The 24224-nt window shown below is 36.7% G+C and overlaps 1 protein-coding gene across 1 annotated transcript; it reads right to left on the bottom strand.

Annotated features, from left to right (window-relative positions):
- Window positions 1-5012: 5012 nt before the first annotated feature.
- Window positions 5013-6571, bottom strand: LOC149876520 (uncharacterized). Its single transcript, XM_090075261.1, has 2 exons — window positions 6160-6571; window positions 5013-6055 (listed from the first exon to the last, which is right to left on the bottom strand). The coding sequence occupies exons 1-2, from the start codon at window positions 6569-6571 to the stop codon at window positions 5013-5015; spliced, it is 1455 nt and encodes a 484-aa protein (XP_089931387.1).
- Between the last annotated feature and the right edge of the window lie 17653 nt (window positions 6572-24224).

Below are 24224 nucleotides of genomic sequence, written 5' to 3'. Positions count from 1 at the left end.
AAAAAGTACCAAAATCTTTTATTCGATAACTTTTAATAAAAACCAATCTCTGACAAAGTCATAATTTTGTTAAAATACTCAAAATTTGGCAATTAATGTTATAAAACGATTTTCAAGATTTCCGTATTTTGGGGAGGCGGACGCCAATGGCTGCGAAAGAAAAGTGTAGTTGAGAATTTTTCCGTCTTTTATAAACTCTGCTGATAGCTAAATAACTATATTCAACTTGCATTAACATTGCTAACTGAAACATTAGAAAATAATGACAAGGCAAGTCCTTGATTAATAAAAAAAAACATTTAGTCCTTAACAAGTTATGATTAAAAAAACCACAATGAAAACAATCACAGTGTTGTGGTGTTTGACGTCATTAAAAAATACTTTTATACTTTTTTTTTCTTGAAGAACGTCATTTTTTATCGTTTTTAAATTTTGTATAATATCGTCAGGATGGTGGAAAAACTTATCAAGTCTAAAGTATCTAACTGGAGAGTATCGAAAAAAAGTTTTTATTTACTATCTTAAGTTTTAAATTGACAAAATAATATTAGTCTTCCAATAAGCTTGAATTATATTATAATACAAGCAATAAAAAAAAGGATTCCATTTAATGTCACATCAGATTTTTTGCATAGAATTTTTTAATTTTTGCAAATTTTAGGTAGTTAGCACATTTTTTCCGAAGTATCTCTGAATTGAAACTTATTTGGAAATTCCAGGGTATATTTTGAAAGATTTTATTTTTTATAAAATTAAAAGATGAAAAAAAAGTCAATAACATGTTTAAAATAAACAATTTATAGCATAAACATCATCCTATCAAAGTCAAACCTTTTATAAATTTATAAAAAAGTAACGTAAATTTTAATTTTGAAAAGGATTTCGAACAAATCGTTTTCTCATAAATATTTAATCGGGAAGAAACTTTTGCTTGTAGCTCTTTTCTTTTGTCAACTTGCATCAAGCAAGTTGACAAAAGAAAGTTGGACAGTACTTTTGGACAGTGGTCTGCCATCATGTGTTTTTCCAAACGTCCTTGATAACGATCATCCATTTTCTTAAGATATTGGTGGGACCGCTCTCCTTTAAATAATTATCTTGACCAAAAAACTGTTTAAGATGCCTATTTATAAAACGAAGTTTTATACTTATTTCGCATCGAAGAGCACAAAAGGCTTTCAACTTTCTAACAATTAAACAGCAGAGTTTTCTTCTTTTTTATTTCCAAGAGAGTTTTTTACGACAGCCTCAAACGACAACCAAGCTGTTTTTTCCCTTGCTATCGATTGTTTTAACAAATTCTTTATCACTTTTAAAAATCGAGAGCAATCAATAATGAGCAAAATTACGAGCAATCAAAAACTCCTGCTCCTTTTCCTTTATTGACAAACATGGCAACACCCTTTGTTTTCATTTCTTCTGACGGCGGGAGACTAAAGTAACAACTTCAGTATGGCTTTCGCCGCTAGTTGGGAGGCAGAAGCCACTGGAGGCGGTCTCTAAACCAACTTGCTTCCAAAATATCTTCTGACGGCGGCCCCCAGTGGCTTTCGCCTTCCGATTGGCGGCGGCATCCAAAACATTCTGCCTCCAAAAATAAATTCTGGCTGCTGCTGCCAATCGGGAGGCGGAAGCCACTGAAGGCGATCTCCAAATCAACTTGCCTCCAAAATATCTTCTGACGGCGGCCCCCAGTGGCTTTCGCCTTCCGATTGGCGGCGGCATCCAAAACATTCTGCCTCCAAAAATAAATTCTGGCTGCTGCTGCCAATCGGAGGCGAAAGCCACTGAAGGCGGTCTCCAAATCAACTTGCCTCCAAAATATCTTCTGACAGCGGCCCCCAGTGGCTTTCGCCTCCCGATTGGCGGCGGCCTTCAAAACATTCTGCCTCCAAAAATAAGTTCTGGCTGCTGCCGCCAATCGGGAGGCAGAAGCCACTGGAGGTGGTCTCTAAACCAACTTGCCTCCGAAATATCTTCTGACGGCCGCCGCCAGTGGCTTTCGCCTCCAAAAAAAGTCGGCCTTTCGGCAGAAAGTTACTTTGCCGCCGGGAGGCGTTATCAACTCTGGTCTGGCCAGTTGAATAGCGCTTTTGTTTATCTTATTGTAAGAGTTTTTTTAGAACCCAGTCTACTAACTAGTGCACACAGTTTGTAAACAAAGACGCGATATATGTGAAATACTGATAATCACATTTTGTGGGATCAGATATCTGAATTATTTTATAAAGATCTAAACTATGGCCTTCACACTTGCCCAAATCTCTCCTTAGAAAACATTAGGTTACCGATTATAGGAACTAATAGTCTTGATAATAATCTAGAACCAAATACCTTTACCAAAGAGAAATTATCACGCCGAAGTTGTAACAAAAAATGTACTCATCAAAAGAAGGAAATCAAAAACGGCTATATTCATAGCCACAAACCTTATAAAGGCATTATTTGTATAAAATAATTGTGTGTGTGTCTCTCTCTCTCTCACTCTCTCTCTCTCTCTCTCTCTCTCTCTCTCTCTCTCTCTCTTTCTCTCTATGTGTGTGTGTAAGTGTGTGTCTATATATATATATATATATATATATATATATATATATATATATATATATATATATATATATATATATGTATATATATATATATACACACACACACACATTTGTCCTTAGTATTTGCAAGAAAGGTTCCCAAGTCTTGAATACTATTTTTTAATAAGAAATATAATAGTGAGATAAAATGATTTTTTGACTTAAATTTTTGTTGCCACCATGTCTTACACTGTGCATGTGACGATTAGAGTAATTTGCTTGTAGAAACTTAAGGTAAGTGGTAATTGGGGCACCAAAAGGTACATTGTTAACCTTTAAAATTCTCTAGGAGACTAAAAAGTGATCTCTTAAGTTGAAGTTTTTAAAATTCTTAACATTATTTATTTCAAAGTTATTTTAATAAACTTATTTTAATAAAATAGTAAAAATAAATAACTATTAAACTACTTATAATTATATAGCATTTGATACTTAAAATAAGAACTTACTTAACTTCATTTGGTTTTCACTTTATTAATCATTGCATCTCTCCATCATGCTGCAATATAGTTCCTATGCAAGAATATGTTTTTAATGACATTTATGGCTATGAAAATTTAGTGGAGTTCAAAGATCCTTTCTTGATTTCTTTTCTTAACGAATTTGTTCTTTTGTTCTTAGATTTGATTTTTTACAAATTTACAAGGTCCTTTGAATAGGAAAATGAGTAAGCAGAAATATAAAGAGTTGAAAGATGGTCTAGAAGATTGAGAGACAATTCTTCAGATATTATGGTAGAAGAAACATTGCAAATTTTTTAGAAGTGAGATAAAACCCCAACATCTTGAAGCAACTCTGCAGTCAACATTTTTACTTAAAATTTTTGTTGATTTTCTAAATGCTATTCCTGCTATTTTAAACAGTGACAAAGCATCAGATGATATAAACCAAAGACCACCTCGATTTTTTAAAATAGTAAATTTTTTATTTGTGTCATGATTACACTAGTCAAAATAATTGAAATCATTTTCTACAATTTTTCCAGCCAACAAAATTGAGAGTGTTTTTTGTCAAATCTGGTTTGTCAACTTTTTGAACAACGTATCCTTCAATAAAAGGTACTAAATACATACCCACCCAAATATTCAATTAAATTTTTTTCTTTATCTGTAAATTTAATTTCTTCATCAATAACTAAAATCTGAGGTGGCATTTTTAGACTTAGTCAAGTGAACCAAAATGTGATTTGCAAGGTCATATCCTACAAGAGTTGAGGTTTTATCTGTGAGATTTTTCATAAAACCTTTCTGACCAGCAACTTTGTAAAATTGTGGATAAAAAACTTCATCATCACCATTAAAATTTTCAATAACTTTCTTTATTAGATCAAGTGAATGCTTTGCATCATCTTCTGAGAAACTGTACCTTGAAAGCTCATCTCTGATATATGGAGGGTAGCAAAGATCGTTTTCCACAAACTCAATGCTTTTTTTTAATGAAAGTTGTGAACTCTTCTGCAGTACACGTAACATTATCATCCTCATCAAAAATGTTGAGGTGGGCACGTGGTAGAGAGTCAGCAACATGTAGATTTTTTCCTGGAACATATTTTACTGCAACTTGATATTTTTGAAGTCTTATCAGAAGTCTTTGTATGCGAGGTGGTGCTTCTGATAGAGGCTTGTGCAAGATATATTCAAGAGGTTTGTGATCACTTTCTATGGAAACCTGTCGCCCATAGGTATATTGGTTGAAACGTTCACAAGCAAAAACTATTGCTAAAAGTTCTTTTTCTATCTGGACATATCTCTGTTCTGCTATGGTTAAACTACGAGAAGTATAGCTGATCGGATGACCTTCTTGCATAATACAGGCTCCTAATCCATGTGAAGATGCGTCTACCTGAATCTGGACATCTTTTGAAGTGTCGAAGAATGAGAGTACAAGAGAAGATGAAAAAACTTGTTTAATTTTTTCCATAGCACTGGTATGTTCATGGTTCCATGACCAGAGTATGTCTTTTTTAAGTAGCTTGCGGAGGGGAGCTGTTATCTCTGACATGTTTGGGATGTATTGTCGCAGATAGTTGACCATTCCTAAAAGCCGTTGCAAATCCGCTTGACATGTAGGCAATGGGTATGCAGATATGGCTTTAGTTTTTTCAGGATCAATTCTTATGCCTTCATGGCTGATTATGTTGCCAAGATACTTGACCTCAGATACTCGAAATTGTATTTTTTTTAGGTTGAATCTGATGTTTCTCTTACGAGCTCATTGTAGGATTTGTTGAAAATTTGTATCATGCTCGGCATTTGTTTTAGCTGCAATAATCAAGTCATCATGGATAGCCAAAACACTGGGGATATCACCAAAATTAAGTTCAATCATCTCCTGTGCAGCATCCGTTGCGCATGATATGCCGAATGGCATGCGGTTGAATTTGTATCGGCCATATGGAGTGTTAAATGTACATAGCTCTGAAGAAGGTTACTCTAGTTTTATATGCCAATAGCAATAAGCCATGTCTCTAACAGTGAAAACTTTGTTGCCGCAAAGTTTGATAGAGATTTCTTCTGTAGATGGAGTGGTTTTGTATTGTCTTAAAACAGACTTGTTTAGTTCTTTCGGATCAATACATAATCTTAAGGACCCATCTTTTTTTTCTATGATGAATAATGAGTGTACCCAAGGTGTTAGCTTAGAAATTTTTGAGATAACAGTGGCTTTTACTAAACGGTCAAGTGTGCTTTTAAGTTTAGGAAGGATAGTCATTGGTACTTTCCTTGGTGAATAATTGACTGGGATTGCATTTTTAGCAACTGCGATATGATAGTTTCCTTTAACTAAACCAAGGCCGGTAAAAACGTCACCATAATGTTTTAAAATGTTAGCTTTATCAATTTCAACATCGTTAATGTTTATTATTTCAAGAGATTTGCAGGAACTTAGACCAAGAAGTGGTTTTGCATCAGATAGAGATACAACAAAAAACTGGCACACTTGTAAAATGTTATTATTTTTAACAGTTAGATTGCAAGTTCCTTGTACAGAAATAATGTTTCCTCCATATGATTTTAGTCTAGTTATTGATTTTTTGAGAGGAGATCTTCCAGGAAAAGAGTTGTAGACATTGTATGGAATGACATTACATTGGGCTCCAGTGTCTAATTTAAATGTTATATTTTTGTTGTTGACTGTAATATTTGCTGTTAAATCGTCAGCACATTCCATCGATGCTGCAACATGATGAATATATAACTCTGCAATGTTGAGGTTAACTTCCTTTTGATCAACTTGGTCAACACGATTAGTATTAAAGCGATTATTTTTGGGTCTGCATACTTTAGCAAAATGGTTTAGTTTTCCACATGCTGTGTACTTTAAGCCATATGCTGGGCAAAAGGAGGTAGTATGTTGCGATCCACAGTAATAGCAAGGTTTTTGTAAGGGTCTATCAATCTTTAGGAAGTTGAAATTAGTTCTGTTTCCATTTTTTTTTATAGAATCTGCCTGGATTTTATTTTCGAGGGCTTTTAATTGTATTTTTAATTGTATCTCATAAAATTGATTATTTTTTCTCGAGCGAGCTCAGTGTCTCGAAGTAGTCGTTCTCTGGCAGCTTTAGAGTCGATACCACAGACTACTCTGTCTCGTATAAGGCTTTCTTCGAGGGTTCCAAACTCGCATGTTTTAGCTTTATTTTGAAAATCAATCAAGAAGTCAGTAAATAGTCTGTTGTCTTGCATACATGTATTGAATAAATAACGTTCATAAGTTATGTTTTTTTTTGGTTTAAAATAACATTCAAACTTTTGAACTAAAGGTGCTAATTTATCGTTTTCTTCGCTTGTGATGATGAATGTATCATATACTCTTAAGGCATCTTCGCCAATCATATGAAGGAAGATGGCACATTGAATATCTTCATTTTTGTCATTGACTCCTGAAGCTATTTTATAAATATTCCATCTCTGCTTCCATTTTCGCCAGTTTCCTGAAACATCACCATTTAAATTCATTGCCTCTAATGGTCTAAGTTGTTCCATTTTATTTTAAACACAGGTTTACTTCTGGTACCATGTAATATTCTGAGGATAATGTTAGAATAATAACTGAATACAACATAAAGTTTGAGACGTTTGAAAGTTTGAGTTCAAGAAAAAATGATCAAAATAATACTAGGCATGTGTGTATTATGCCGAACACGAATATTTCAATTTGAGGCTGAACTTGTTTTGACATTTTGACATCACCATCGGAGATAACACTCAAGCCGAACTTGAGGAAAAATCCTCCACCATCAATACCTAGTTTGATGAGAGGCGGTGAAGTGATTGCTCTAAGAATTGAGTTACAAAAATCCCCTAAACTCTTGCAGTGAACAACTTTCGCCAAATAATAAATTTTTGTTGATGGCCTTGTAAGTGAGATTTTGGAAACTTTGAATAAACTTTCAACTTTTCGACCTCCCATTAAGATTTTCCCTAAATTTTGTTTCAACAATTTTTGAATTTGTAGTCTTGCTTAATGTTACAGCCAGTTCTTGCACCTTTTTATTTGAAAGACCAGTATTGATTTGAACTTGAACCATGTCCAAAGTAGTTAGAGAAATTCCTTATATGCACTGAGCTCTGGAGGGACGTGGAGTAACTGTTAAAGTTTTACCGCCTTCTCTGCTCAACCTAATTGTGCCCTGTGGAGAGGATACCTTTTGAGTTATTACAGAGGACTGAATTTTTTCAGCAGTTCTGGAAACAGTTGCTATAATTTTCTTTAAGTTTTCAAACTTGATGGCTTGTGAACAATCTTGTATTAATCCTCTTTTGACTACACTGAGACAGTTTGAACATAGTTTATCAAAGCTACTTGATGATTCTTTCAGATCTTGATCGTTTGAAAAAGCGAGCTTTGTAGAATGTCCTTTTAGTTGGCCAACCTGGCAAATTAAACAATTATAAGGTTCAAATCCTCTGGTCTGTGGTCTAATAATCACTTTGTTAAAGTCATGTAGCTTGGGAAGTTTTTCTCCTTTACCATGCTTTTGTATCATTGCTCTGCAGGAATTGCATGTGCCCAAAGGAACTTTATCATCCTAAAAATGAATGGAATTTCCAGAAAAAATATCTAGAATTCTTTTCTTGATGAAATCAGAAATATGCCTTTCACATTTTGAAAAACAAAAGAAGCATACAGATTGCCAACAATCTTGATGAGTTTTTCTTTTAAATGGCGTTTCAGTGCTTAAAAAACTGATCTTTGAAAAAAAACTTCAGTACTGAAACTTATGTTGAAAAAAAAGTTTAATACTGAAGCTTGTGTTGAGAAAAAATCTTTTTAGTTGTTTAGGTTGTTTACTCCTTAAATGTAATAACTTGATGTTGTGGGTTTTCCTGGAAAATAAGTAACATTTGTTTTACATTTTTAAATAGTAGAAAAAACTTGGTCAAAATAATGAAAGATTTTAGAAAATACTTCAATACAAAAAAAAAGGACAACAAGGTTATACATATTTGATTTATATGAAAAAAAACTTGATTCCAGCATTAACTTTGAAATTATTTTATAAATTACCAATTAATTTTGAATTTACAATTCGTCAGGTTAGAATTATTTTGTTCTAACTCTGCATTTGTTTAAACTGAGATAAATCAAGTTGAAGTTTTTATATATTTTTCGGTAATGAAAACTTTTTTCAATACTTGCCTATATTCTAAAAATAATTATTTATATTGAAAAAAAAAGTAAGTTACTCAAATTGCTATTATGGCCCGACCCGATTCGGAGATAATTTCGATAGATATATTTCGCGTTAATATTATTTTGTGCTATCTCCATATTTTAGTAAATACAAATTTAAACGTTTTGCGAAAAGCAAATGAATTACAACAAATTAGTTTTAACTTAGGGATTTAAACGCAAATATAGAAACCTAAAACACTTCGTTGGAAAACTTAAATGGATGGGATGATATAATTAACTTTCTTATTGCTACTTTGACAGAATTCAACTTATATTGCTTCTGGAAGGATGGGCAGCTTTTAACAAGAGCTATATTATTTAGAGAAAATCATTTCTATCTAAAAAAATTTATTGAAAATAAACAAAGTTTTTAATACGAATTACATGTTAATAGCAGTTTGAATGAACCTTATACAAAATAAAACTTAATGTTGCATAACATAACTAAAGTATATAAATAAAACAAATAAAATGAAACTTGTTTCCAGATGAAGAGTTGAAAAATAAAAGCAACTGAAATAATGTTTTATAGAAACAAACATCCACAGCTGGCTTGTATGGGTACATAGAAACAATGTCTTTTACTTTCTCACTAGAAATTTTAATATTATGTCGAAAACAAGATGCCAATGGAGTTGATGGTTCTTCAAGATTACTTTCTGATCCTCTAGTGTTTTTTGGCTTAGACAGTCGTACCTCCTTATAAATATCTGTAAAACGATTCTTAAAATACAGATGACCAGGAGTATTAGACCTATATACAAGTGTTTTGACATTAAAGTATGGAACTTTTTTGTAGTTCATAAGACAGGCAATTTTGGAGAAATTTTACTACTAGATAAGGAGAGTTCTGGGACAAACCCATTTTTGATCTCCGTTTTGGATTTTTTTGATAATTGAGGGGTGTGAAAATGTTTTGATGATTTTGGGGTGTGAAAATGTTTTGATGATTTTGGGGTGTCGGGAAAACGTTTTTTCATGACGTGATAAAGCATCATGAAAAAAATTTAATTTTTGTAAAGGTGTTTGAATCTTGCGCGAAAAATTTCTTTTTTTCTTTGTTCATGCTCTTGTTCTTGTTTTTCTTCGAGAATTGATTTGAACATTTCAATTTCTCGCCATCCAAATCCTTTGTTCCTTAAATATTCAATGGAGTCAAGTGTTTTTATGCTTTTGATTTTTCCGTCCTCATTTCTCAAGATCCTTGTTTTTCCGTTCATTTTAATATGTCAAGAAAAAAAAATTTTTTTAAAGGATTTTTGAGAATGGGTCCGAGAAGCAATCAAGATAAGATGGGCACATATTTTCTGTCTCTTTTGAAGTATAATCCATCTTTGAGTGAGCTTCCTGTGACCCAGGGTGCTAAAAACAGTCCGTATCCTGTTTATGTGGCAATTTTCATTCCTTTTCCATTGCTTTTGAGGTAAGCAATACCATTTCCAACAATTTTTTCGATCAAAGTGGGCGCAAGAGCTCCCAATAAAGGTAAAAGAAGAGGAAGAAATCCTCCTTCTGATTTTATTCCATTTCCTAAAATTTTGTCGATCATATTGGAACCAAGAGAAGAGGCAACACCTCCCAAAGCGGCCTTGCCAAAAACTGGGACGGCTTTGGCTGCAACCCTTCCCAATAAAGGCAAAAGAGCACCAAGAAATCCTCCTTCAACTTTTGCGTTGTGTTCCAATTGAGTTTTGCTCATTTTTATGGTGACTCCAATTCCTCGATTGAGAGCGTCAACAATTTTTCGGTGTTGGCTTTCTGTTAAAAGTAAAATGTCGTTTCCGTGAAGATTATCATTTGAAATGCGGATGCTCGCGGCTTTTCCTTCAACGATTGATTTTTTTATTTTGTCGATCTGTCCCTGAGACACATTTAATTTGACACGAATGTAATTGCTCATTTTTAAATGCCGGAAAAAAATATTTATTTCACTTCTCGAATGTGATAACGGATCGTGATGTCCTCTCCTCGAAAGTCGATTAGATTTCCGTTTTGATCGACAATGCGTGTGATCATCGTGGAAATTTCTGGTACTTTCACAGGGAGGTAAACCAAATGGGTAGGTCTTTCGATGATTTTAAAGCCAGGACCCACAGAGGGGTAAAAGGAGTAGATGCAATTTAATTGCGAGCCGTTGATGTATGCCGACCCGATAACGTTGTTGACGATTCTGATCGTGTTGACGTTTGTGATTCTGACAATGTCGTCGGACTCGTATTCGGAATAGGAGTCTAATTGTCTTTTTGTGAAGCCCAAAAGGGATGCGATGCTGTTTTCCACGTTCAAATCCATCAAATAATTTAATCCAAGTTTGATGGTTGATTTTAAAGTGTTTGAATTGGATCCAATCTTGATGTTTTCTGGTGAGTAACTGATTTTATTTGCGGTGACGTAACTTGCGCTTTGAGACGCATAATTTTTGATTGTGTTTGAGACGGACTTTTGCAAATAATTGTTGATGTCGATGATGTCGTAGCTTCCTTCTGGAATGACGACGTTTTCCCAATTGGCACCGTTGGTCATGCTGTACCTGAAAGAACTGTTTTTGCTGGTGATGTTTGGAAAGCTGTTGTACGTCTCAAGACCGAGAAAAGCCATCTCATATTTTTTTTCTTTTTCAAAAACGATTTTGTCCAAAAAATCTGTTGTTATTATGTTGGATGTTCCATCCACATCGATGATTATTCCTGACATTTTTTTTAAATGGGTGAAAAAATTTTTTTAAATGGCTTCTTTTGGAAAATAAAAATCGTCAAATCCGCTTCGATATTTTCCATTGTATTTTTTTGACGACAAATCGATAACAGCAAATCCGTGAGGTTCAGACCAGCATTGTCTGCAAAACTTTTTAAACTCTTCTTTTTTCATGTCGTTCGAAACATGGTCTCGGTAAATGTGGTCAATATTTTTTGAGTCTTGAGGAAACAAGCAAATAAAATTGGTGTTTTCTCGGATGGTTTGTCGGGGGAGCATAAAATAATTGTGAGCAAGGTAAAAGCAGTCGACGTTGGAGTGTCTTCCTCGGATGTAATATTTTTCGCACTTGTTTTGCTTGGTCAATTGCAAATCGTCAAAGATCATTAAATTGTTTTTTGTTGAATCGAGATCTTCGGGTTCAGGCATATCGTCAGCCGTTTCAAAAAATTGGCACTCCATGTCCTCGGTTTCGGAATAATTTTTTGAAAGGTCGTTGATGACGCATTCAGGGTTTAGATTTAATTTTTCCATTTCTTTTTGCACCTTGAACAAATCGAGGATGATCTCTTTTGGCAAATTTTTTTCGAACGAGCTTTTCAGTATTTTGTACTCGGGTTGGAAAAGAGATTTGCCAAAGACTTGCAAATGGTTATAATCCAACCATCCAGGTTTGAGCAGTAAATTGAGAAGCAAGGTTGTTTTTCCGCAACCGGACTTTCCAACGATGATTCCTCGAATGCTTCTTGGTAAAAGCTCGTTGTTGTTCCTTTTGCTTTTTCCAATATTCCATGACAAATCGGTCACTTCCATTTTTTTGTTTAAAAAAAATATTTTAAATAAAAAATGTATTGTGTCAAATGCAAAAGGAAAACAGAAACGATCCATTTGAGAAACGAGAGGACAAAAAACAATAGAAACATGATCAAAGGAACATGTGATTCTTGTGGAACGACCAAATGCCAGTTTGTTTCTTCGCATGCAACAAAAGGGGGTGACTTGGTCGAATCGATCAACAATTTTTCTAAAAAAATAAAGCTTCCGTGGGCAAAATTTCCAGGAGAAATGCATATTTCAGGAATGAATTTTGCAGGGCCTGGCACAAACCTGGACAAAAGGCTCACATCCACCGACATGTATCAGGAGTGGAGCAAACCGGTGGACAGAGTGGATAATGCGGCATATCACCACGATTTGGCATATAAATATTTAAACGACGTTCAAAGCAGAAATTTGGCAGATCAAATGATGCATGAAGAAATGAACTCCATTCCAAACCCAACTCAAAAAGAAATAAACGAAAGAAAGCTTATCACGCCCATCATCAAAGCCAAAGCCAAATTCGGACTGGGTGTCTCTGCAAAAATGTCTGATAAAAAAAAAAATTTCCACTGAAATGGACGGATCAGCTAGCAGAGGAGCTTCACAAACCGGTCATTCGTCATTTTAAAAAAAGAAAAGTGTTTGTGAACGACATCGATGAAATATGGGCTGTCGATTTCGTTGACATGCAATCGTTTTCAAAATTCAACAAGGGCGTGAAATACTTGCTCATGGTGATAGACGTGTTTTCAAAGTATGGGTGGATCGTTCCGTTGAAAAGCAAAACGGGACTTGAAGTGGCTGAAGCGTTGAAAAAAATCTTCGCAGAAAGAAAATGTGTCAAAATGTGGGTGGACAAAGGAAAAGAGTTTTACAACAAGCACGTGAAAGCGCTGGGTGTTCAATTGTATTCCACTGAAAACGAGGAAAAAAGCTGTGTCGTCGAGCGACGGAACAGAACGATGAAAGAAAAAATGTTTAAATATTTTTCAGCCAACAGCACCAATAAATACATTGATGTTTTGGACGAAATGGTGAAAAATTACAACAGCACAAAGCACTCGTCCATCAAAATGACACCGATTGAAGCCAGCGAGGAAAAGAATAAAAATATGGTCTGGATGAATCTGAGTGGAAAGATGTCAAAAGAAAGACCAGAGCCAAAATTTTTAATTGGAGACAAAGTGAGGATCACAAAAAAGAAGCCCCATTTTGAAAAAGGGTACACGCCGAGGTGGACTGAGGAGGTTTTAACACTGTCCAAAGTTCAGCGAACGGATCCACCAACGTATAAAATCGCTGACGCCAACGGTGAAGACATTCAAGGCACTTTTTACGAGCAGGAGATGCAAAAGACGGATCAGAGCATATTCAGGATTGAAAAAATCGTTCGCAGAACAAAAAGCAAATCACTGGTCAAATGGAAAGGATATCCAGACTCGTTCAATTCATGGGTGGACAATAATGAATTGATCCGTTTGAAAAAAACGAGTTAAAAAAATTTTCTTTTCATATTAAAAAGATGAATTTCGTGACGATTGAGAATTTTGACGAGAGCAAATTATCGGTTGTAGAGATTTATTCCGCAACCAAACCCATTCAATATCAAAAGATCCCTCTTTTTTATGAGTACTCCTCTGTAAAAGGCCCGTTTGTTTTAAGAACCCCCGTTTTGTTTTCTCTGAGTGTGTTTGAGAACTGCAGTTTTGGAACGAACGAGCTGGAGGGATATTCCATGTCCTTTCTCGGTTTCAACGAAAAAAACGGAATGAGCGAAAAAGAAAAAAAGTTTATCGAGGTGACCGAAAAAATATCAAAGTTTCTTCGTGAAAAAGTCAAGGAAATGATTCCCACTTTGAAAAAAGGAGGGAGAACCAAAAAAATAATGACAGAATATTTGTCCATTTTCAAAAACAAATCCGATAATCCACATGCATCTCCAATTTTTTTCGGAAAATTGTTCACAAAGAAAAGTGAAAAAAACATTGAGGTTTCTTCTTTGTTTTTCAAAAAGGAGAACAAAAAGATGGTTAAAGTGAATCCTTTGGAAAATGTTCGACAAAAGTGTTTTGTCGTCGCCTCTTTGAGAATCGAAGGTGTTTTTGTCGGAGCGCAGATCGAGTCCATTCAGGTTAGGATTCCCGAAGTGGTCATTGCAAAAAATGAGACTTCAGTCCAAAGCATCATGGGTGATGATTTAGATTTGGGGGAAATGGAATCTGACGAAGAAATGTGAAAAAATAAAATGAGTTAAAAAAATTTTCTTTTCATATTAAAAATGCAAAGAATTCCAGAAGTGATCAATGCAAAAAATGCGCAAGATAAAGACAATTGGACGTCGTTGCACTCGACATCACATAAAGGTTGTCTCAAAACTGTCGAATTGCTGTTGCAAAACGCAGCCGATGTGAACGCTCAAGATAAAGGCAAATGGACGCCATTGCACAATGCATCTCGCGAAGGTAATCTTGCCTGCGTCAAATTGCTGTTGCAAAACGGAGCCGACGTTAACGCGAAGTGCAAAAGCATGTGGACTCCGCTGAAAATAGCAACCAATAAAGGTCATCTAGCAGTCTCCAAATTGTTGTTGGAAAACGGAGCCGATGTGAACGCACAAGATATACACGGATGCACTCCTCTGCACACGACATGTATTTTCGGTCATCTCAAAGTTGTCGAATTGCTGTTGCAAAACGGGGCCAATGTGAACGCGCAAAATGATTATCGAGTAACACCGCTGAACATGGCATCTCATCACGGCCATGTTAAAGTTGTCGAATTGCTGTTGCAAAACGGAGCTGATGTGAATGTGCGAAATCGTCTCCTCGAAACTCCTCTTCATACTGCATCTCATCACGGCCATGTTAAAGTTGTAGAATTGCTGTTGCAAAACGGAGCTGATGTGAACGTGCGAAATCGTCTCCTCGAAACTCCTCTTCATACTGCCTCTCGAGAAGGTCATGTCGAATTGGTCGAATTGCTGTTGCTAAACGGAGCTGATATGAACGCACAAAACCATAAAAAAAAAACGCCTCTTCAAATTGCCTCGAAAAAAGGTCATGTCGAATTGGTCGAATTGCTGTTGCTAAACGGAGCCGACGTCAACGCTTAAGATGACGAAGAAATGTGAAAAACACGAAGAAAAAAAATGAAAATAAAATGAGTTAAAACATTTTCTTTTCATATTAAAAAAATTCATGCCCCTCACAAGTTTTTTAAAAACGTCTCCTCGGCAGAGAAACACGCTGATTCGAGTTTGGAGATCTCGAAAATGTATTTGGGACACATGGATGAGAGGATCAAAGTGTTGGAGAGATTCAAAGAGTCGGATCGAACCAAAAATTTGGAAAATTTGGTGGAACGGATCAATGAGCTGGAAAATTTGGTTGAGACAATCAAAAACCTGCAAAAAAAGACATCGCAAAATATTGTTGTGGCAAAAAAAGATTTGGATCATCCAAATTGTTATGACATAAAAGGCCATCATGAGATTTTTGCTCAGAAAGACATTAAATTTGCTGCTCTTTCTCTCACGACAATATCGTTGTCTGTTGGATTGAGTTTTGACAAAGGAATTGCTGTCGTCACTTTGATGAATAAAATAAGTGACAAATTAAACTTTTTCAAAAACGATGTGATTTTTTCAGAGTCTGTGGATGACGTCATTTTGGATGTGAGCAACAACAGCACCAATGACGTCATCGTCAAAAAAGGCGAAAAGCTTTGCAAAATAAATCACCTCGATTCGAATTAAAAAAATCTGTCTTTGTTAAAAAGATGGAGATAATGAAAAACACTGAAAAAATTTATCCAGTTCTTCCAACAGCACCATCCGATGACGCTTATCGTCTTCAAAAGATCAGTGAGATCCAAAAAGAAATGGAGGATGAAAAAGTGAAGAGAATGGCCTTGAGCAAAAAGTACCATTGAGTGGCCAAAATTATTCGTTTCGCAGACGATGGGTTGCAAACGTTGTGCATTGGTTTGGGGATTACAGGCATTGCACTTTTGTCAACCGTTGTTGCCACTCCAGTTTCGATTGCATGCGAGGGGGTTGCAATTGGATTGGGGGCTTTGTCCATTTTCGGAAATCACCAAAACAAAAAATTGATGCTGAAGGCTGAAAAGCACGAAAAAATAAAAGTTCTTTCCGAGTCAAAATTGAACACGATTAACGATCACATTTCAAAATCGCTCATGGACGGGTTTGTGAGCGATTCCGAATACGAATTGGTTCTCAGCGAGCTTCAAAAATTTAAAAACATGACCGAAGAAATCCGAACAAAAGCAAAAAGCAGCATTGAGGAATTGACAAAAGAGTCGTTGATCCAAAAAGGAAGAGAAGAAGCCATTCAAGCATTTAACAATCTTTACAAAAAGTGAACGCAAACGCAAACGCAAACTCGTTTGTGTTTAAGTTTTTTTTCTCAGTATTTTAAAAAATGGAATTCTTTAAAATACCTGACCCGAAAAAGAGAGATGAGATTGTGAAAAATTACAAGGCCAACAGGGAGAAGCTTTACAATGAGAGCCTCAACGCGAACATCTCAGATGCAAATTATCAGACTGATTTGTCCAAGTTTTTCAAACCGCTCATCGAGAGCAACGAAAAAGTGAAAAACGAGATGAAAAACGAGATGAAAAGCATCGTATACAGAGAGGTTGGCAACAATCCACTGGCTTTGACTTATCCAAAAAGTGAGACGTCTTTTGAAAGTTCAAAAAGTGATGAAAAAGCGTTTGGAAAAATTAATGTTGGAAATACAGCATTGGAATATTTGTCAAAATACGCTGCAAAAAAATTTTCTGCAGACAGAGTTTTTGGAATTCACGCAAAAGAACGAGGAAAAATGTTTATTGGGAACAAAGAAATCACCATCGATGAAAACGACGTCATTATTGATGGAAAAAAGTTCGAGGGCACTTTAGGTTTTTGGGAGTTGATCACAAGGTCCAGACCTGATATGACAAAGGTAACAGACGAGGACTTGAAAAATTATGAAAAAATATTGGTCGAAACGCATGCAATGGAGAGAGAAGGGAAACCAACCGTGCCAAAAGCTTCGAAAAGCGAAAAGTGGGAAACGATTGTTTCAAAAATTTGGGAAAAAAATTACACAAAAACGAGGGGAAAAAAAGGTCACGGAGTGATCATTCTTCCAAGCGATCCAAATGCTCTTGTTCAAAGACTCAGCTTGAGCATCGCCGCTGGTCATGCTGGAAATATCGCATCGAGAAACGAAGCTGTGGCCATTTGTGACGAGCTTTTGAGGCAGGGGGAAATCAACAAAGATGAATATCGATCGATTCAAAAATACATCGAGTCGTGAAACACGGATCTAAAAAAAATATTTTCTCATTTTTAAAATGCTCATTGTGAACAACAGAAGATATATTAAAAAGAACGTCGTCGTCGTCGGAGGGATCGTGGACACGTTTAAAATTTTTTTGAGGAGAATGATGGCTTCAAACGCATCGAGATCTTCTCTTCATTTATTGAGGAAAGCAGCAGCAAGCGAAATTGGAAGAGAAGCGATCACCGCCGCCAAATCTGCCAGAAAAGAATTGGCCTCTTCTGCCATATCAACCGCCAGAGACGTTGCCATCGACAAAGGAAAAAAAGCGATTGAAAAAGTTTACGCCAAGACAGGGACGCCAAATCCATTAGTCAACACGATTTTGAACGAGGCGGCAAAGCAATATGAGTCTGTTAATCCGATGGAAGAGCTGCATAAAAAAATGTTTGGCTCATCCATCCGAATAAAAAAGAAAATGACAAAAAAGAACGCTTCCAGAATCCAAGATCTGGTCAAAATGGGTAGCGGGCTTTTGATTGCGTGATTTTTTTGACTAATCAAAAATGACATAAAAATTTTTTTTTCTCATTTTAAAAAATGATAAACACCGACAGATTAAGAGTTGATGAAATGCCTGAGCACGACACCGGCATTGAAAAAGTTGATTTTTTCGAATACCTTCCAACAAACATCGATTTGAATTCTTCAGGATCGATCGTTTTTGAGATTGATTGTCAGTCAGTGCAGACACTTCCGTCTGAGACTTATATCCTCGTCGAAGGAGTTCTGAAAAAAGCGGACGGAACCGCTTACACAGCAACAGACAACATTGCTCTGGTGAACAATGCCATGATGTATTTGTTCAGCGACGTCACTTATGACTTGTCAGGACAGCAAGTGGAAAGAGTCATGTATCCAGGTCAGGGAACAACCATGCTTGGATTGTTGAAATATTCTTTCGGTTTTCAGCTTGCCGATGGTTTGAAGCAAATGTGGTACAAAGACACTTCAAACGCCACTGGAAACGCAGGGTTCAACGTCAGGCGAGACCACTTGTTTGCAGACACCACGTCCATTGGAGCATTTTCTTTTAGGATACCTTTAAAGCACATTTTTGGTTTTTGTGAAACTTACGACAAAATTGTTTATGGATTCAGACACACATTGACCTTTACAAAAAAAGAATACGATGACGCCATTTACAGAGCCGGAACTGTTACTGCAGGAATGATCGACATCAAAAAATTCAGACTTTTCATGCCAAGGATTGAGCTGGATGTTTTGAAAAAATCAGAATTTTTGAACCATATGGCAAAGAAAATCTCCGTTCCAGTGGCTTACAAAGCAAACAAAGTCGAAAGGCAAGCCATTCCCGCTGGTCTAACAGAATTCACTTGGACCCTTGGAAGGATCACGGACAAAAGCGTTCCGAGATATATCGTGTTCGGTCTTCAGACAAATAGAGGTTCCAGTCAAACCGCAAATCCATCCGTGTTCGATCATTGTGACGTCAGCAATTTTTTCGTGACCGTCAATGGGATAAAATATCCAAATTATAATTACGACTTGAATTTTGGAGAAAAGAAAATTGTCATGGCCCATTCCGATGCGTTCACTTTTGACGAAAAATATTATGGCACCAACGAGCTTGTTTGTCAATCAGGTTTGTCTCTGCTTGAATAAAAAAATTTGTTTCCGTTGTTTTTTGTCGACATCAGCAAGCAAAAGGAAAGAGTTGTTTCCGAAACGGCTAAATTGGTTGTCAACCTAAAGTTCCGAACGGCCGTTCCAGACAGCACCGTTATTTTCGCAGTGATCATTTCTGACAAATTGATCAAATTTGTTTCAGACGGAACAAACATGAACGCTGTTTATTAGATAAAAAAAAAAAACCGTCACGAGATTCTTGACAAAAAATTGATTTAAAAAATTTTTTTCTTTTCAAAAATAAAACATGAGACTAACAAAAAATTATCTGAAAAATTTGCTGAGAGAAAATGGTGTCACAAAAACCTCAAACAATTTGTTGACTGTGATGATGATTGCGGTTGAGAACAATCTCGTAAGCAAAGATTCGCTTTTGGAAGGTGCAAAAGAATGCAGACAGGTGGGTCGACCGAAAAAAGAAATAAAAACAGAAAATGCGAAAATGGAAAATTCAAAAAAACCGATCGACCCAAAGTATGAGAGGCTTGGTTCAATTAGAAAAAAGCCTGTGTCTGTGAAAACGACCAACATCGAAACAGGGGATGTGGTTGAATACAGATCCCTTTACGAAGCGATGAAAAAGATGGGGCATGGCTGGAGATATTTGGAACGACGAGATAGAAAAGTGGATAATGGGATTAAGATTGAGATCTTCAATTCTGAAAAACTCGAAAACAGAAAAAACACTCCAAGTCCGAAAAAATGAAAAAAAAATCAAAGTCCGAAAAAAAAATTTTCAATTCTCGGAAAAAAAGAATTGAAAAAAATTCTCGGAAAAAAAGAAAAAAATTGATTTCGAAAAAAAATTTTCTTGGCGTAATAAAAATGGAAAGCAAAATGCGAAAAATCGGAAAAACCAAAAAAATTGAATTTGAGTTAAATAATTTTCTTGGCAATAAAAAGATGGAAAACAAAACTGTCAAAGAATTGAAAGAGATCGCCAAGGTCCAAAAATTGAAAAATTATTCAAAGATGCGAAAGGATGAACTCGTTGAAGCAATAAAAAACGCGAGACCTGTCATTGCTCCACGTCCTGATCCTCGTTCGATCGCTCCGCGTCAAATTGTTCAAAAGCCTGTCATTTCTCCGAAACCATCAACAATTCCACAAAGACCAAACACGTGGAAACCAGCTCTTCCTCAAAAACCATCCCATTTGCAATATCCCGTCGTTGCGACTGTTCAAGAACCGTCACGTTATATCTTTGACGCTCCTGTTACAGATTCGTCTCCTGTGTTGACTCCTGGAGTTTTTTCAAGGTTTACGACGTCTGTGACAAATGCGGTCGTCAACAGTTTCAACAGCTTGCTTGAGTTCGTTGATCCGTACGTTCTAGAGACGGTGAAGAGAACAATGAGCAATGTGAGGAACGAAGTGAAAAAAAAAGTAGACTCCCTCAAAACAACAGTCCTCAAATCAATTGTGCGCAATGCAGTTTACAAACCCAGCATTCATTTTCAATTGACCAATCACGCATTGAGACATGTTGCCAAACAATTTTCGCATCAAGTCAAAGGAAACCAAAAGGATGCTTCTGCCTTTTTAAATTTGGCAAAAGACGGAGTGATAAAGATTCTTCAAGAGAATAAAAACAAAAAAGCGAGCCTTGTTTTGACAATCGATATGGAGAGCGTCAGCCTTACTACCGGAGAGGAGGTGCATCGAATCGTGCCTTTTTTGTCAAAAGCTGGGATTATTTTGGAGTCGACGGATTTGGGAGATTTTTATGAAAAAGCAAAAGATGAGATCCGTGAAAACATGGAAAAATACAACAAAATGGGATCGAATTGCACAGTGTCCGCCATCTTGAAAATGGACATTAATTTAATTGACTAGACACCCATCGGTGGTCGGTCGTATATCCCTCTCGATGACTTTTTGGCAAACAAAAAAGCAATCATCAACATGGAGAACGAAGACAATGAATTCTTCAAGTGGTGCGTCACTTGAAGAATTCAATGTCTTCGTTCTCCATGTTGACGGCGAACCATCCATTTCCGAATCGTCAAACGAAAACCAAGACGTGGCTCAATTTTTTGTCGAAAGTTTGGAAAAAGAAATGAAAGAAATTTTTGGAAAAAACTTGAAAAAAAATATGGTTTTCACAAAGGAGGATGAAAATAATTTCAAATCAGCGACGGTTTGTCACATTTGCGAAGAAAAAATTCTCGATGCAGAAAAGGTGCGTGATCACTGCCATTTTACTGGAAAATATCGGGGAGCGGCACACAACGAATGCAATTTAAAATACAAAGTCCCAAAATTCATTCCTGTCGTTTTTCACAATCTGTCAAGTTACGACAGCCATTTGTTTATCAAAAAATTGGGTGGAGAAATAAACTGCATCCCATGCAACGAGGAAAAATACATCAGCTTCTCGAAAAAAATCAAAGTGGGAGAGTACACTGGGAAAAACGGAAAACCCAAAGAAAAAAAAATTGAATTGAGGTTCATCGACAGTTTTAAATTCATGGCCTCCAGTTTGGAAACTTTGTCGAAAAATTTAAAGCCGGAAGAGTTCAAAAACCTCTCAAAATATTTTGAAGGAGAAAAATTCGATTTGCTTCGAAAAAAAGGCGTTTACCCTTACGGTTGGGTGGATAGATTCGATAAATTTCAAGAAACGCAATTGCCTCCAAAAGAAGCGTTTTTCTCAGTACTCAACCACAATGAAATAAGCGACGAAGATTACGCGCATGCGCAAAAGGTTTGGAACGTGTTTCAATGCGAAACGTTCAGAGATTATCACGATTTGTACAACGTGTCAGACGTTTTGATTCTGGCGGACGTCTTTGAAAATTTCAGGGACGTTTGCATTAAAAATTACAAGCTCGACCCAGCCTGGTATTACACCTCTCCCGGGTTGGCTTGGGACGCTTGTTTGAAAATGACAAAAATAAAATTGGAATTGTTGAGCGACCCAGACATGCTTCGAATAATCCAAAAAGGAACCCGTGGAGGGATCAGCATGATCTCCAATCGGCATGGAAAATCGAACAACAAATACATTGGTGACTCGTTCGATCCAAGCAAACCATCAAAATTCATTCAATACTTGGACGCCAACAACCTGTACGGATGGGCCATGTGCAAACCCCTTCCCACTCACGGTTTCAAATGGATGTCAGAAGACGAACTGTCCAATTGGAGACATTATCCATGCATTTTGGTGGTTGATTTGGATTATCCGGAAAGCCTTCACGATGAACACAACGATTATCCGTTGGCCCCTGAGAGAATGAAAATTGGAAAAGTGGATAAGCTCGTTCCAAATTTAAACGACAAAAAAAATTATGTCCTTCATTGTGAAAACCTGACATTGTATGAACGATTGGGGATGAAAATCTCAAAGGTTCACAGAGGCATGAAATTTTAGCAACGGAATTGGTTGAAACCTTACATTGACCTCAACACAGAATTGAGAACAAAAGCAACCAGCGAGTTTGAAAAGGAATTTTTCAAGCTGATGAACAATTCGGTGTTTGGAAAAACCATGGAGAACATTGAAAAGCGAGTGGACGTGAGACTGGTGACAGAAAAGGAAAAGGCAATCAAGTTGTCGGCCAAACCAAATTACGACCGGCACACGATTTTCGACGAAAACTTGATTGCCGTTCACATGAAAAGGACAAAAATTTTTTTCAACAAACCAATTTATTTGGGGATGTCCATTTTGGATTTGAGCAAAACCTTAATGTTCGAGTTCCATTATGATTTCATCAAAAAAACATACCCTGGTGACGCAAAGCTGTTGATGATAGACACGGACTCGCTGGTTTATGAAGTAAAAACGGACGATTTTTACAAGGACATTTCCGACGATGTGGAAAGCAAATTCGACACGAGCGATTTCAGCAAAAGCCATCCAGCCATTCAAAGCGTCGGGTTCAAAGTGGGTTTAAACAAAAAGGTCATTGGGATGTTCAAAGACGAAACCGGAGGAAAACAGATTGAAGAGTTTGTCGGTCTCAGGTCAAAATTGTACTCTTACAAAATACATCAAGAAGAGCACAAAAAATGCAAAGGAGTCAAAAAATATGTCGTCCAAAAATACATCACATATGACGATTACAAAAAATGCCTCGAAACCAAAAAAGAAAAGATTAACAAAATGAATGTCATCCGATCCCATTTGCATGACGTTTACACGGAGGAGATCAACAAAACCTCTCTCAGCTCCGACGATGACAAAAGAATCATTTTGGATGATGGGATCCACACGTTGGCTTATGGTCACCACAAATTAAAAAAAATTGCAGAGCCACAGGCAGAGTCAGATCAAGAGGCAGATCAAGAGACAGATCAAGTGCCAGATCCAGAGGCAGATCAAGAGACTGATCCAGAGGCAGATCCAGAGACAGAGATCGCAGAGAAAGAGACATAGATCGTAGATCCAGAGACAGAGATCCAGAGACAGAGATCGCAGAGGCAGAGATCGCAGAGGCAGAGATTGCAGAGAAAGAGATCGCAGAGAAAGAGATCGCAGAGGCAGAGATCGCAGAGGCAGAGATCGCAGAGGCAGAGATCGCAGAGGCAGAGATCGCAGAGGCAGAGATTGCAGAGGCAGAGATCGCAGAGGCAGAGATCGCAGAGGCAGAGATCGCAGAGGCAGATCCAAAAATGGCAATCGCAGAATGCCGAAAGATAATCGTAGAGTACAAGGAAATCTCAAGTAGGTCAAAAATGTTGATCGCAGAGTGCAGAGGGATAATCGAGGAGACAAAAAGGTAAGTGACAAAAATGATGAGACAAAAATGGTGAGACAAAAATGATGAGACAAAATAAAAAAAATGAACAAAATAAAAAAAAAGATCAATGTGGAAGGAGTTATTTTGCCGAACGTGGCCTTGACCAATTTTCAATTGATGGAGGCAGCAAAAAAACTAAAAATAAAAAATTTTCGCGGGGTTTTTGTCAGAGACATATTGCCAAAAAAACCGAGAAAAAAAGAATGCGGGATTATCAACAAGGGGGATTCGAGCACCGGAGGGTTTCATTGGGTGTGTTGGTTCAAAGACGGAGACGAAAAGTTCAGCTTTGACTCTTACGCTCAACCCCCTCTCGTTGAATTGGTTCAATATCTAAAAAGCCCAGTCTTTTACAACAGCGAAAGGGTTCCATTTGGAAACACGTCTTATTGTGGTCACTTGTGTCTTTACGTCTTGAAAAAATGTGAGGAGGGAAATAGCTTTCAAGACGTTGTCAACACCCTTTGGTGATCACTTGCGAATTAAAAAAAATTTTCACCCTTTTAAAAAATGATTGACAAATTCAGCAGAAACGAGTTCAGCGTTTATCTCGACAATCTTGCAACAGACTCAGCAAGCAACGTTTATATCAAAACGGATGGATCCAGCACCATCACTGCAGACATTGATTTTAACTCTCAAAAAATCATCAAACTGGCAGAACCAACCAACTCGCACGACGCTGCCACAAA

Source organism: Hydra viridissima, unplaced genomic scaffold, assembly GCF_058129835.1.
Source record: "Hydra viridissima isolate aposymbiotic clone 2 unplaced genomic scaffold, HvirCarnegie_v1 scaffold_19, whole genome shotgun sequence".
Classification (NCBI taxonomy): Eukaryota; Metazoa; Cnidaria; class Hydrozoa; order Anthoathecata; family Hydridae; genus Hydra; species Hydra viridissima.
The sequence above is the reverse complement of the archived record's forward strand: the minus strand, read 5'-3'. Positions and strand labels throughout refer to the sequence as shown.

Excerpts from the sequence above, each read along its gene's own strand:
- LOC149876520 (XM_090075261.1), bottom strand. The coding sequence starts at position 6,571 with ATGGAACAACTTAGACCATTAGAGGCAATGAATTTAAATGGTGATGTT. Across the intron at positions 6,056-6,159 it reads ACGAGACAGAGTAGTCTGTG|CCCTCGAAAATAAAATCCAG; the intron begins GTATCGACTCTA and ends TACAATTAAAAG.